At 45.5% G+C, this 14,331-nt stretch overlaps 1 protein-coding gene across 3 annotated transcripts; it reads right to left on the bottom strand.

The window, feature by feature from the left end:
• Positions 1–253: 253 nt before the first annotated feature.
• LOC101068762 (serine/threonine-protein phosphatase 2A 55 kDa regulatory subunit B gamma isoform) lies at positions 254–14,199 on the bottom strand. 3 transcript variants are annotated; one of them, XM_029847235.1, is made up of 12 exons: positions 14,047–14,199; positions 13,353–13,676; positions 10,943–11,005; positions 10,676–10,832; positions 6,370–6,467; positions 5,977–6,142; positions 5,717–5,829; positions 5,086–5,263; positions 4,368–4,532; positions 3,678–3,847; positions 1,992–2,083; positions 254–1,906 (listed from the first exon to the last, which is right to left on the bottom strand). In XM_029847235.1, exons 4-12 carry the CDS (start codon positions 10,755–10,757, stop codon positions 1,612–1,614), a joined length of 1,359 nt encoding a protein of 452 aa, XP_029703095.1. In that variant the 5' UTR covers positions 10,758–10,832; positions 10,943–11,005; positions 13,353–13,676; positions 14,047–14,199; the 3' UTR covers positions 254–1,611. The 3 variants fall into 3 exon arrangements, with proteins under 3 accessions (XP_029703095.1, XP_029703094.1, XP_003970312.1); XM_029847234.1 differs by lacking the exon at positions 10,943–11,005 and having other exon boundaries at positions 14,047–14,198; XM_003970263.3 differs by lacking the exons at positions 10,676–10,832; positions 10,943–11,005.
• Between the last annotated feature and the right edge of the window lie 132 nt (positions 14,200–14,331).

Raw genomic sequence — 14,331 nt, 5'->3', positions numbered from 1 at the left:
AAAGTGAATGTTTCATGCTGGGATTTTGTGTCAGAAAATAGCAGTGAAAGATAAGGAGTTTTGATATTTTCATTTAAGCAATTATTCTCCGTTTGTAGTTACAGCATAAAAACACAAGGTGGCACTAAAGGGGTAATTTAGAAGCACCTACGGTAATTGTATTTTATACCATTTTTGGAAATAGTTACTTAGGTCATTATTAGATAGAATCAATTAATATATATTTAAAAAGATAAGGATACACCCATTGGATGCAATTTTGTTGAAATCTTTATTCAGAAAAAACATTTATGTAACTGTCCAGTTGACGGTTATCAACATTCATTAAAATTAAAATATGTGAACCAGCAAAAGTTCAAAATGTGGATCCAACGCAACAGATGTTTTCCAGAAAGACAGAGTGGGATAGAAGAATAAAGTGTGTAAAAATAAATACATCTGCATGTTAGGATAGTGATGAGAAATTTAAACCACCATGTCTCTTGCGTGGGTGTTGGAGGCGATCACCGACATGGACGATGGAGTCCACCATCAGATTATCAAGGTGAAAGAAAAAAAGGAAACCGGTTGATATATACAGACATAAATGAGGCCCTTTGATTTTTATTTTATTTTTTTAATGTTTAGAGAACATTACTGAAAATATTCCTCATTCCTGGTCATAGTTTCAGCTGCGAAATGGGACTTTCCGCACATCTTCATTCATAAAGTACATGTGTATGAGCCGAACACTGGTAAACATGCTTAAGTGTCCAGGGACACAAATGAAGGTAGAAGAGCTCGGCCCTTTATGGCTACGTATGCTGCACAGGGCCTTTGAAGCCTTTGTACAGCCAGGATCTAAATGGTTAAGAAGGCAGCCAAGTCAGTGAATTATAAACACCAAGGCTAAATTGGGTTTTCATGCAGCATCTTGTGTGATTGTAGAAATAATTTGATCATGTGTTATATGGTTTGATTGACATCCAGTGAGGAGAACACAAACTGAGGTGAAGCGAGAAATCAGTCGCATTTGTCCTCATCGTCAGCGCTGTTATTCTGGACAGAAGACGTCCTCTGTTAACAGGTCTCTTCCTGACCCTTCCCCGTCTTACTGTCACACATAAAACACACCGTTCTTTTAAGAAGAAGGTAAAAATCAGAGGTTGGGGACGTAAACATAAATGTGACATGAGTGTCACTGGCTGACAACCACAAAGGTTTTTGTGGACTAAAAAAAAAAGCCAGCGAGGAAGAAGGGAAGAATGGGAACATAAGCACCGTGGAGAGGAGGTGGTGAATGGAAAATGAGACCAAACCAAAAAGGTTGTTGTCTTCACACTCAGTTTAGCAAACGACAGCCCGTCCGAGCACAATCCGCAGGTTAACAATCAAGAAAGTCACTATTTTACAATCCGTAATCCACCGGGTAATCCAGCCATTTCCCTTTTGAGCCCTTTCAAGGTCCTTTCAGTTCTGGGTGGCCGGGGGGAAATGAGGAAGTGTGTCAAATCGTGTGAGTCTGTGTGTTTGTGTGTGTGTTAGGCATATTCCTGTGGTCATGGGTCCAAAACTGTACATTCTAGTATAATTGTGTGATCAGGTGTAAACTTGTTTCCGCAGCTGTTCCTTTTAGTGCATCTCGGAGTTCAGCTTGTCCTGAAAAATGTAGAGATTATTGGTGGCAGCGATGGCGATGATGTTCTCAGTAGGGTGCCATGCCGTGTGGAGGATCTTCTTGGTGAAGTCCAGGCTGTCCACGCTGATGTCGTCCTTGCGGCGCTTTCCTCCGGCGGAGCAGACCCTCCTCGGCTTGAGGACGGCCCGGGGTTTGCTGCTCTCCCTCGACGCTTCCAAGGTCACGTCGCGCTTGGTGTTCCGGTCGAACATGCGGAAGAAGTTGTTGTAGGCTCCTGTCATGATGACACTGTGCGGAACAGAGAGCGGATCAGCTGCCGTGCCCCGTTTGTCACACACAACAATCACTTGGAGATAAGTTCGAGCTTCGGTACCTGTCTGAGCCGTTCCAGGCACACTCAAACTTGTCGAAAATGCAGTCGTTTTCGTAAAGGGAACACAACTTACTCCGGAGGTAGTCGTGCACCTACGAGAGCACAAGCCCGATCATGATCGGCACAGGTGATGCAACAAAACAGCACAAATATGGAACATTGCTCAATAACAGTGGTAAAGCAGAAAGAGAACAAGGTGAGGGATCCACCAGCCTAGAAAGACACTTAAATACTCTGAGGGCACGATATTAAATCATGTAAAGACACATTTAGTGGAAAACATACCATCCTTTGTGTTTCCTTTATAACCTGCTGTTGTCAGCAGTGTGTGTGTGTGTGTGTGTGGGGGGGGGTGCACGCGCCTCCATCCTCTGAGCTCTGTATTAGTCTGCTATTTCCACATTCTCCATAAAGTCACCTCTCAATCGATAAATAGTGAAGCTGAGCTTTGCGCCAGGTTGTACATCAACCCCCCCCCCCCCCCCCCCCCCCCCCCCCAACGGATCTTTCAGCTTAGGGTGAAATGATATGCTGTCAAACTGCCAGCCAGAGCTGGACGCATAGCCTCTTTTTTCCCCCTCCTCAGGTTCACGCGATGTCTGATTCATAACAGTCACACAATCCCTCGTGGGTCAGCGCGTATTGAGATGAACAGAGCAATTGGAAATCATCTATCCGTCTTCTGTTAACCACCTGAGGGGGGGTCCCAGGAGACATGCAGAGAGAGGAACACTGGACAGGTCACCAGTCATCACTAATCCCCCTCATTAATAACCTCTCATAGCTCTGCCAACACCCCCCCCCCCCCCCCCCCCCCCCCCCCACACACACACACACACACACACACACACCCTCCCTTGCTCTGTGCTGCATTGCAGATCTAGGTGTTGGGGTGGGCGTGTAATGTTTCACTTTTTTCTCATTTATTTTTATGACTTCTATGGCTCGGCAGCCTAAAAATAGCATCAGTGCGCACACACACACACATACACACACACACACACACACACACCCAGAATGTATCTGCTGTGACACCTCCAGGTGTTCACAATAGGAGCCAGAACTTGTTTATTCAGCACTATGCACACTATGTATTTGCCGTATCATTCCATTCAACCCTTTTCAGAAATGTGTGTGTTCTTGTATTTGCTACGATTTGAGCACCAAAGTCATCATTCTGTGAGCAAAGTGAGTATATGTTTTTAAAGCGGGGCCATTTGGGCTGGTCCCCACAAGTTCAAAAGACTGAGGATTATGACTGGGTTTAGTTTAGGGTTAGCTAGTTAATTGGGGTAGTTTCTATCATTTTTGCATTTTGTATCCAGGTTGAAGACATCCTTGCTTTAGTTAAGGACTATTATTGGATGGTGATCATCAAAATACTTCAAGAAGATGAAGCTTTAGTCCAAAATATTAAAATTTCTCATGAAAAACATTTTAAAAACAGCCAACCTGATACGACTCAGCATTAAAGTGCGAGCCTGCTGCTCCATTTGCCTTCACTGAGCTGTGAACACACGTACAACTGTGATCCTGATATCTGAGCATAAATGTGATAGCGCATCATCTGAATGCGTGACTTTTTGTCCTGTGGAGTTTGAGTAAGCAAACACACGCTCTCCACTTCCAATCACCGGCTGCGGCCGAGCACAGGAGCACACATGTGCCACGTGATGGTTCACACACCTGGTATGTCTCCAGAGGTTTGCGCTCCATGTTGAGGTCCCACACTTTGGCAGTCAGATAGTCTCTGGTGAGCAGGTAGCGACCGCTATGGCTGAACTTGACATCCGACACTGAAGATATGATCTCAGAGAAGAAGGAGTGAGCGCTGGGGTCCTCAGGCTCCTCAAATACTGGAGGGGAGGGAGAGAGAGATGGTGAGGGTGAGCTATGCAAAGGGCTTTATTTATTGCTTTAGACTACAAAATGCCCCCTAAAAAATGGCTCATGACCTTTCACTTTCGGTTATGATGCCTTGAATGATCCAGAAATTGAATAATGATCGGATTTTAAGGGTTATGCAACCGGACTGCCAGTTCTTCAGGGGGAAAATACATCCTCACTCTGGTCTCATTCAATTTAATTTGCCACAAATTTGACAGAAACTGGCTTTGTTTCCATAATTGTTTTAGTCTTAATATGCACGTGTGGCGTACTTACATGTACATGTCCATCAGAACTAAATAAAAATGTAAGGGCGTCTGATTTTAATTTGATGTACTGATGTGTACATTTTGATTTCAGTGTCTACTCCCCCATCGGCAGAGGTGCATGATGGTCCCGAATGCCAAAACACAATCAGATCTTTTCAACTTTTTGGCCGCCTGTGGCGAGATGAAATGAGGATGCGTGTCTCTCGGCAGGTGGGCTCACATTTGGAGTGCTTGTCACACAGCGCCGCCTCCCTCATGTCGCAGAGTCGCAGGGTGCCTTTGCTGCTGCTGTACACAAAAAGGTTACAGTGGTGGGGGTGAAATTCTGCCGCGGTGATCACCTCGGTCAGATCCTCCATGTTGGCTGGCTTAATGTCCACGATGTCTGAGGAAAAGATCACTCAGAGAAACAACAGTGGGTCTGGAACTAGTTCATTCCTCAGATGCATTGGGCCGAGCTTGAATTCCCGGGGAAACACACTCAGGATCACGGTTGTATGTAAATCTATCCAACACAATGTAAATAATTTACAAAAGAAATAAAGCTAACCAATATAAAGTTACCCCAGGGGAGTCGTTGGGAGAAAATAAATCCATATTCATATAAACTGCAATATTATAAATCCTGCCTGGCTCAGAGATATGACTCTACTCCATCCCACTGACTTGGATTATAATGGGGAGGGGGGCTGAAAAATTCATGCCACCTTTGAATTATTCATTAAGCCACGTTGCCGCTCCTCAGGAATGATATCCCCCCTCCCCCAACAGTGTATTTTCACAATTTAAACACAACAAAATGGGTTTGTAATCTGCCAAGTGCAGGCGCTGATTGGCGCACGGTGAGCTACATCGCTGCATCTGCTAGAATGTTTGCCCGCCATATTAAACAGGCTCTGGCGAGAGGTTCCCCCCTCCTGGTTACCAACAAAGGATACTGAAGCTGCGGTCGGTGATGTCCAGGTGCCAGAGGTTGATCCTCAGGTCATCGGCCGACATGTAGGTCTCGTAGTCGGAGTTGACAGAGATGGAGTTGACGTGGTAGGTGTGGGCGTTGGCGAACACTCTCCGGGGGCTCACCTCCACCATCAGGTCCATGGGCTTCAAGACCGGAACCTTGAGAACAGCAGTCAAACCGTTGAATGACAGCAACGAAGACGTGGGCAGTTTCAATCACCCCGACTGTATTTACTGCATCCTTAGACATCGGCGATTAATTACTGCCATGACTTACTTAAGTCGAGAGTGATTAATTGCATAGTTTACAGCTAACTGGGCACTTTTCCATATCTTTCTGTTTACAATGCAGTACAGCAGCAATGCATGATTTACAATGTATCCTTATGTGCATAAAACCTAAACAGGTGCAGCTGTGTTGCTGTTCGTCTCCACAAATGGAACTAGAATTTTCACACATGCACATATGCACCATTGTGCCAGTGACCTAATTTGGCACGTGCAAACCCGTCTGTACCGACTGACCCAGTTATGTTGCATGGCTGCGTGCGCGTCTTAGCATGTCAGCTGAATAGATAGTGAGATGGACGAGGCAGATATCGGAGGCGTTACCTGTAGAGAGGTGACAGTGGAGATATCCTTGATGCGACCCTCCTCATCCTTCAGGTTGTATCCCTCCGGCCGCTTGTCTCTTTCACTCACCTTCCACAACTTGATGGTCTTATCTGAGAAGAACAACACGTGAAAGAAAAGAAAAAGGGAAAGAATGCAGCTATAAACATTCAAACTGAGTTAAGAAAAGCATTTTTCTATGAATGAGGGGCATCTTTCACATTGCTCTGTGGAATACACGAGTAGCTGGGGTCTCTCACCATTTGTGGAGAGGAGAAAGTGTGCAGCATTCTGCTGAGGCAGCCATCGGATCTTATTGATCTTCTCCTCAATCTCCAGACTCTTAAGGTAATCAAACTCCGGCTCATGGCTCTGGAATGTGCTGTAGACATTGTACTCTCCCTGGGAGAATGGCTCAGTCTTAGTCTGTGAAAAGGAAGATGCACATGGATATAAATGTGGGCAGCCTCCACTGGTCTCCGTGGCTTTGATCATGTGAGGAAGAAGGCAACTCGCTGCCCATCACAGCAGGAGTATCACCTGTCTGTCAATCAATCTGACTGGAGCTGCAGGAGAACTGTGCATGATGGCAGATTCCTCTAAACGCAGAGTGAAAATGCTATATTTGTTAGCGATTGGTGGTGTGTGCTTACTTCAGGTTCCCTCTGAAAGATGACCACTCGGCCCCCTTTATCTCCTGTGGCCAAGAGCTCTCCATTGTGGTTAAACTCAACAGTGGAGATGATATCAGCTGGAGAGAGAGAGAGGAGGGAGAGAGAGAGGACACATCATTACTCATTTATATAATCTGTTTATCCTACAGTAAAATAATAAACTAATAGTATTATTGCATTTACCCAGTTTACGGGAACACAATAACATTACAGGAAGTATGCAAATAAATGTATACATTAAAAAGATTAGTTAAAAGCACTCATGGGTGTAAACAAAAGAAAAACATGTTTTTTCAGCCCATAAAATCAGAAAACACATACACGCACACACACACACACACACACACACACACACTCACACACAATGCAGGTGATGATTCACTTCAACATTATGCAGATTATCTGAGATCAGTCAAATATTTGTGACGATGTCCACGTCATTAACTTGCACCAACACAGCGTGACTCAGTGACACCTGCAGTGTGAGGAGTGTGTTGTGAGCTAACCGCTCAGCATTTACTGTTGACCCGCCGCCAGCACACAACAGGTCCAACGAGGGATGGAAACGACTGTGAGAGGTCAGGTGATGGAAAATGTCAGTGTCACTGATGTCACTTTTCTCACGAGCCTCAAATTAGCATTAAACTATGGCCACATACTTTATTTTGCATCTGTTTAACACTTCAGATCAAAAACATTTCATCAAATCCAGGCACCCAGAGCAAACTGCTGCCATTGGCTATTTTAACTATTTGGACACATACTGATTAAATGTATTTATGCAAGGTTAGATGATGCTGCTAGCTGTAGTTACAATATACTTAGCTAAGAATCTAACGATTGATCTTTCTGTTTTTTAATAATCCCTTTCTCACCATGGAACAACACCACTTAATAACAAAAATTCTAATGATCAGATTATAATTAATGTACCAGCAAATGTTAATAGTCAAATTAAAAATGACATTTTACACAAATAGACCAAAATCTACACCAACAGGGTTACTACTATACTGCTAGAAAAGGTTTAATGGACTGCCCCGGGAGACAATAAACTTCAAGGGTATTAAAATGAAGACCTGTTTGTTATGAGGGAAATTCAAAGCTGATGCATCCTTATGCTTATGGCGGCCTTAAAGGAGATTTTATGACGAGGGAAGATGGGAAATAGCCTCGTTTTTTCGCATTTCACCACCACCATTCCTGTACATTCTCAATTCAACCATTTTAATTTCTTTCCCTCCTTTCACGTGCTCCTGTGCCATCCCTCATCTGGCATCCTCAGGGTCGCTCTCTTTTGCCCCATTTCACTCTCCTCTCATTTCTGGTTGTCTGTCCAATCACCCCCCCCTCAGCACTCTGCCTGCAGGTTAGCGAGTACGTGTAGTGGTCGTGATGCAGCCGGTGAAAGTATCCATGAGGGAGGTGGAGGTAAGAGGGATGCCGTAACGGAGGCGGCTGAGCGGTTGCCGTGGTAACAGGCTGAGCCAACCCGCAACAGCGGTTATCTGTATTTGGCATTCTAGGTGAGGGAGCAAGTGGAACCCTCACAAGATAAATGTGGTGGAATAATTATGGTGTTGTGGCGTATCCATTGACCAATTAATAAAAGGGGGGATCAAACAAAGGAGGTAAATGTATCCAGCAGAAATCCAGCAGATAAAAATATCAGTGTCTCTACACTTGGTGCATTGAGAAAGTGCCAAGCAAAGCAAAAAGCAGCACACCAGGCTGCTGAAAGGAAATGGAACACACTCACAACCTAGATCCTTGTTATCTAGTGGTTGAGACTCCCTCATTCTCTCTCGCTCCCTCACACACAGAGCTCACAGTCATCCGTCTGTTTTATACTCTCAAAAGAGGATTTTAAAAAAGAGATGCAAAAAAAAGAACCAACTGCAGAAACAAATATTTTACTACAGAGAAAATAGCAGCACCGTTGTGTGCCGGCATCTGTTAGGTTCAAGAGCGATATGCTAGCATCACAGTGTGGACTAAGGGTGCACCTCACTTAGCTGTGTCATAGGGCTTTGTGTTATTATAAAACAACCTCAGCCCAACACAGAGAAGCATAAACGTGCATGTTCAAGTGCACACAGCGTGCTGAAGGCAGCGAGTTGATCAATAGAGAAGAAAGTAATATGTATCATCTGTTAAGGGATGAAGTAATTTATCCAACAGATATCTCTGAGTGATGAAAATGAAGTGAGAAAATCTATCGCTAACAATTTAGGAGTATTGATTCGATGTATCAACTGACATGAAAAGGATGAGGCAGCCCTTATTTACCATTTCATTTGTGGGGATTTGTCTTATTCTAATCAGTTTTTAATTTATGATGTAGCAAGAGAAAGGGTTCAAAGATCACCCATTGAGTAAATAACGAGTGGATTAAAGCCAGCCATACACTTCAAAGATTGTGCTCATCTGTGGTTACAAACCTAGGCGAGGGAGGAGAGTGAGTGGGGAGGGAGCAGACGCCCTATAGTCCCAATTATAGATATTGTAGGTCTGGGTAAACACAGGCCATTAAAGCGCAGCCAAAAACACACACTCCTTAAAAGCAAAGACAAGCCACCGCTCAGCAGGAGATGTGTACGTGCGTGTATGTGTGTGCACGTGTGGACAAGTGTGTGTACTCAATTATCCCGTGGAGAAATAAATGGGCTGGAGGCAGAGAAGGGTGAGACAGCCAGATGGAAATGTTAAATTGATCCCTATCCTGCAGTTTTTGGTGTTATCCTTAAAAAAAACAAAAACAACAACTGCGTGTTTGTGTTAGTGCAGGGGTCGGCAACCCAAAATGTTGGAAGTGCCATATTGGACCAAAACCGCAAAAAATTAAAAGCCTTATAAAGGCAACACATGCTGTAAGTGTCTATATTAGCTGTATTACCTACTTTCCAAATGATAAGTAGGCTACAAATACATAAAGAGCTCATGATGAAATGTTTATTTTCCCTGCAGCGCATCCTGGGGAGAATGACGCACCACGTGGCCGCTCTGCTGCACGATGGCGCTTTAAGTTTAACTTCCATTATAATAAGATGTTGAAATTAAATATTTATTATACACATTTATACAGCATTGGAAAACTTTAAGAATATTTGTCACGTTTTTCCTCCTACAGTAATTATATTAAAACAATTTCCATTTTCATATTTTTGAAAAAGCTCCATTGAGCCACTAGGGCGGCGCCAAAGAGCCGCGGGTTGCCGACCCCTGTGTTAGTGGATCCCGTGCGCAGATATGCGCGATCTAAGCCCGGCACAGCAGGAAACCTGCCGTTTCCACCAAACAGGCATGGACACAATGGCCAGAGCTGGTGTGATCGTAATGGTAACACAAACATTTAGACGCACACACATACACACACACACACACACACACACACACACACACACACACACACACACACACACACGCACGCACACACACACACACGCACACACACACACACACACACACAACTGTGGTTCATATGTGCGAAGACCTCTGCTGGTTGAATGGATTCTAATACTGTATCTGCTCACTATCATTTGGATTCACTCATAATCTATACGAGCCATCAAACAGAGTTGTGCGTTTGTAACCTAAATAAATATTAAGGGCTTAGTTGTATTAAACCCTGCCACCCTGAAGTCTGATTATGAAGCAACGACTCATAAATACCGACATGTAATCCTGTATTTAGGTTTTTTAGCCTCATTTTAGAACAACTCTCTCATCTCTTTGTGCAGAATGGAGATATGCTGATCAGGCATTTTCAGTCCAGATACAGATAATTGATCTTTTCATTGTCCGCCAGTGCTCTTATCAGTGTAAAATGAATCCTAGAGAGTCATCATTCTCCTGTGTTCAAAGGAACATCAGTGAATTAACTGGCTCTCCATCTTTGTCAAAGAAAATCAACAAAATGCTGAAAAATATATAGAGGATTTAGTACAATTTGGGGAAAAGTTAGTGTCTTCATACAAGTAAGTGCTGCTGGAGATGGGGGTGTCGTCAGGTCAGACTATTTAAAGGAATCTTCACGCACGCGGCAGCGAGCAAAATCAAAGAGATGTGACAAAAATAGAGGCATAATAGCAGACGAGGCTGAGAGACGGGGACAAAGTGATGATATTTAAAACATCCAGACTCACGTGAGAATTCACCTCATACTCCTCTCACACACACATCTAATGACACACCGCCATCCGCCCGCACCCTCACGCTGGGGTCATGTGACACATCTGTGCGACACAGATCTGTCCTTCGGGATAGAAGAGGATAGAGCACACACCTTCAGTATATGAGGCGAACGGCTCAGGCTCCAGAGAAAGGGTAGTGATGTCGGAGCACAGCACCTGGATGGGGCTCAACATCCTGGGGGAGGACTCCGGGGTGGAGAGGGGTGGACGGGATGGGCGGAGCTCTTCAGGCTATAGCCAGGAGCAGCCCTGCAAGAGGAGCAAGGATGGAGGGGAGGGAAAGGGTGGGAGATGGGCGACAAGGAAGAGCAGAGGGAAAAGTCAGGGAGGAGGGGTGGGGGTTACTACACCTTACTCACTGGACGGGCTCGTCAGCCTAGCAACGCAGGACGGAAGGAAAGAAACAGGCGGGAGAGAGCAGTCTGTGGGTAGAAGTGGAAATAGATCTCACAGTTTCCCAGGATGACTGATAGCCAGACAGGTGAGCGCTCACACAGGTGTCACGCTTATCCATCCATCTGTCAGTTTAACCACACTCATCACAGGTTACAGAACGCCAGGTCCATTCTTCCGTAAGCAACAGTCAAAACAGTGAAATCATGGCAACATCGTGGGACGTTTACGGTCATTTGGGGTTTTTAAGAAAACGGTTACTTGATCCATCCTTAAACCAAATACAGATAGGGGTGGGAAGGGTGGGGGGGGGTTAAGCATCCATCCTCTGCTGGAGTTAAAGGGTAAGGAAATCCCTACGGGAAGTCTCCAGACACAATGTTATGTATGTATGTATCCCCCCCACCACCACCCTCAATGCTCACACTCAGACAGTCCCTGCAGACACACACCCATGCATACACACACCTGGGAAAACAAAAGAAAGCCACACACTATTCACACAGACATAAATATAAATGTGAAACGGAAAGACGCATGACAGCTAAAAGGATATAGCCAAGCAGAAAAATCTACTGCTTCTCTGTACATTGCTCTCAAACACACACTCACACACACACTCACTGTCCACACACAGAGGCACATTGTGCTTGAACAGCCTTTGGAGCACTGTCGAATAATTGTTTGGCAGACATGCCACTTCAGCACCGGGCAGTGCTGCAAGTTGCATTAAAGGGCCTGTGGGGTGAGAGGGGAGGTAGGCTGTGGGGGAGGGAAACAGGGAGGAGGACAGGAGGTGATGTGAATATGAAAGAAAAGGTGGAGGGAGTGGGTGTGGGTGTTTTTGAAGAGCCAGGAAATAAATCCTTTTTATTTATTTGGGTCACCAGGGGAAGTCTTGCAAGATTTTGCCTTTCGGTGGGCTGATTGCGCCCTCTGTGTGGTTTAAATCCCATTCAGGCCCAGCGTGTTCAGCTCAGCGTGTCCAATGCAGCGTGACCTCTGATCAGCAATTCACCCTGAATAATGACTGTCTGCCCTGGATGTGCCGAATAATTAATACTGCCATTATGGGTGGGCGGAGACAGCCTGTCACTCATATCAGCCAAGCATGAAAGGAGGCATGTTTATCATCGCGGTCTGTTGCTATGGCGATCATGACTGATAGGGGTTAGTGATTGGTGTTGAGATTGATTTTCTGCCAGTAATTCAAAATCCTTTTCTGAAATGGGCAAACACACTTGTATGTTTGTAAGTGAAGATGGGCCCCGGTGCGCAGAGACAAAGACACAATGGCGTGTGAAGCCGTGCACGGTGTAGGTACACACGCACGTACGCATTCAACAGGCAGCAGAACACGTCCCCAGTGACAACAATGTGGGCTTCTGCGAGAGGGAAATGATATTACAGCACAGATGCAGGAAGAATAATTTCCTCTCCAGAGCAACACATATGGGTACAGAGCACGTAAATGACCCCTAAATGTTAAACTGGTGTTCTGGTCTGAGAGGTTGCAGATCAGGGATAAACAGACAGGCAGCGAGGTCTCTTGTGTTTAGATGAGATTAGTGGCTCAACTGAGATTAGAAGGAAGAGGGTGATAATCCATCTTTTTACAAAATGCCCAAAGGAATTTGCTGCCCCACCTGATGTGATGCTGCAATATGGACCTTCCCAAAGGGTGACATGTGTGGTACCTGGTAGTATATAAAAAAACGCCTCACTATAAACACACTTAAAACAGACCTCAAGGGCAGAATTACAGTACATACCACAGGCCAAAGTTGAGCCACATATCGTAATAATGCTGTCCTGTAATTGGCATATTTGCAGTATCTTAAAATAAAAAGGAGAAAGTGACGAGCAGTGTGTGTGTGTGTGTGTGTGTGTGTGTGTGTGTGTGTGTGTGTGTGTGTGTGTGTGTGTGCGTGGGGGGGGTCCTGGACTTGGTGTTTAAAATGCCAGAAAAACCAACGCTGTCCTGACGCACAACTGCAATAACACACGCCTTTTGATGGTTGATTTCCTCTGCAGTGTAGATTAACAGATTGTCATTGCCAAATTTCTTTTGAAAAGACTATAATGAATTACTAAAAGTACAGGACAGAAAGAAGCAGAAGGTGGAGAGGAAACCCTGTTTAAGATGTTTTAATTATGCAGTTCTCGCTGAAACGACGTCTGAAAACAGATCAACACAGAGCTTACAGAAGATTAGCAAGTTGGGCTGAGCCTATTTTGTTTCAGAGAAAAGCATTTAGACACACACACACACACACACACACACAGGGTGTGAAAAGCAAGCTTAGACTGAGGCATGTTCAAACACACACTTTGCAACACCAAGATGGATTCAGGCAGCCCTCGTCCTCCTCTTACCTTCAGTCACATAGTTGTGGTCAGGGAGGAAGCCGCGGTGGTTGAGCGTTGAGGTGGTGTCAGTGTCTTCGCCCATCGGCAGGGGTGAGGGGAGCGCCCGTCTCGGTGGGGCAGCGTGGCGGTGGTAGATCGGTGGTGGAGGGGGTGGTGGGGATGTCAGCCAGCACAGTGCCCATACTGCTGCCCGCCAATGCCTCCTCAGCACAGGGGCGCAGAGCCGGGCATCCTAACCTCAGACGTAGATGAGGGGCAGCGGCGCAGGAACTGGGTTGGCCCCGTAGAGGGATATTATGCAGAAACCACTCCCAAAATCCAGATGCAGACCTGCAGGACAGGATTATTTTAGAGAAATTGTTTAAAGGAGTGATGGACAGTCATGGGTTGTGCACACAAGCCTTGTGAGGAAAAGGAAAATCCTTTAATCCAGCTGCTGCACCCAGGATTGGCCAAACCAATTTACCCTCAGAAACACACACGGCCCATCTTTGAAATCACTAATTCTTAATGTATACCCCAAAAGAGATTAAGATAGATGATGAAGAAGAGGAGGAGGAAATGGGGGAGGGGAGAGGGATGGGTAGACCCTCTGGTTGGTGTATCTGCAGTGTTGCTTCTTCTGCAGTGAATTCACATGGATGGACACACACACACACACACACACCGACTTGAACACCGGCCGGATACACACACTCACCTTCGCTCTTGCAGTGGTTTGGGTTTGGTACTCCTCTGCTCTGTGGTGTAGCGCTCTCTAAGGTTTCTGTCCCAATCTGAGGAGGAAAATCCTTCAGGTTCTGCGTTCTGCTGCAGTCTGAGCACTGGCGTATGTATGAAAGGTAGAGAGAGGGGGAGGGAGAGAGAGAGAGTGAGGAGCTGTGATGCTGCTCTGGTACGGGTGTGATGCGTCGTGTAGGCCCCGCCCACCCCTCCACACAGCCAATCATTGCAGCGCTGCGATCAGGCCGGCCACTGACAGGCA

This window comes from Takifugu rubripes, chromosome 14 (genome assembly GCF_901000725.2).
Source record: "Takifugu rubripes chromosome 14, fTakRub1.2, whole genome shotgun sequence".
NCBI lineage: Eukaryota > Metazoa > Chordata > Actinopteri > Tetraodontiformes > Tetraodontidae > Takifugu > Takifugu rubripes.
This window is presented reverse-complemented; position numbering and strand designations above follow the sequence as displayed.

Coding starts and splice junctions, on each gene's coding strand:
- LOC101068762 (XM_029847235.1), bottom strand. CDS start 10,757: ATGTTGAGCCCCATCCAGGTGCTGTGCTCCGACATCACTACCCTTTCT. Junction 6,468..10,675: donor GTTCGCCTCATATACTGAAG/GTGTGTGCTCTA, acceptor CTCTCTCTCCAG/CTGATATCATCTCCACTGTT. Junction 2,084..3,677: donor AACCTCTGGAGACATACCAG/GTGTGTGAACCA, acceptor GTGCTCTCGTAG/GTGCACGACTACCTCCGGAG.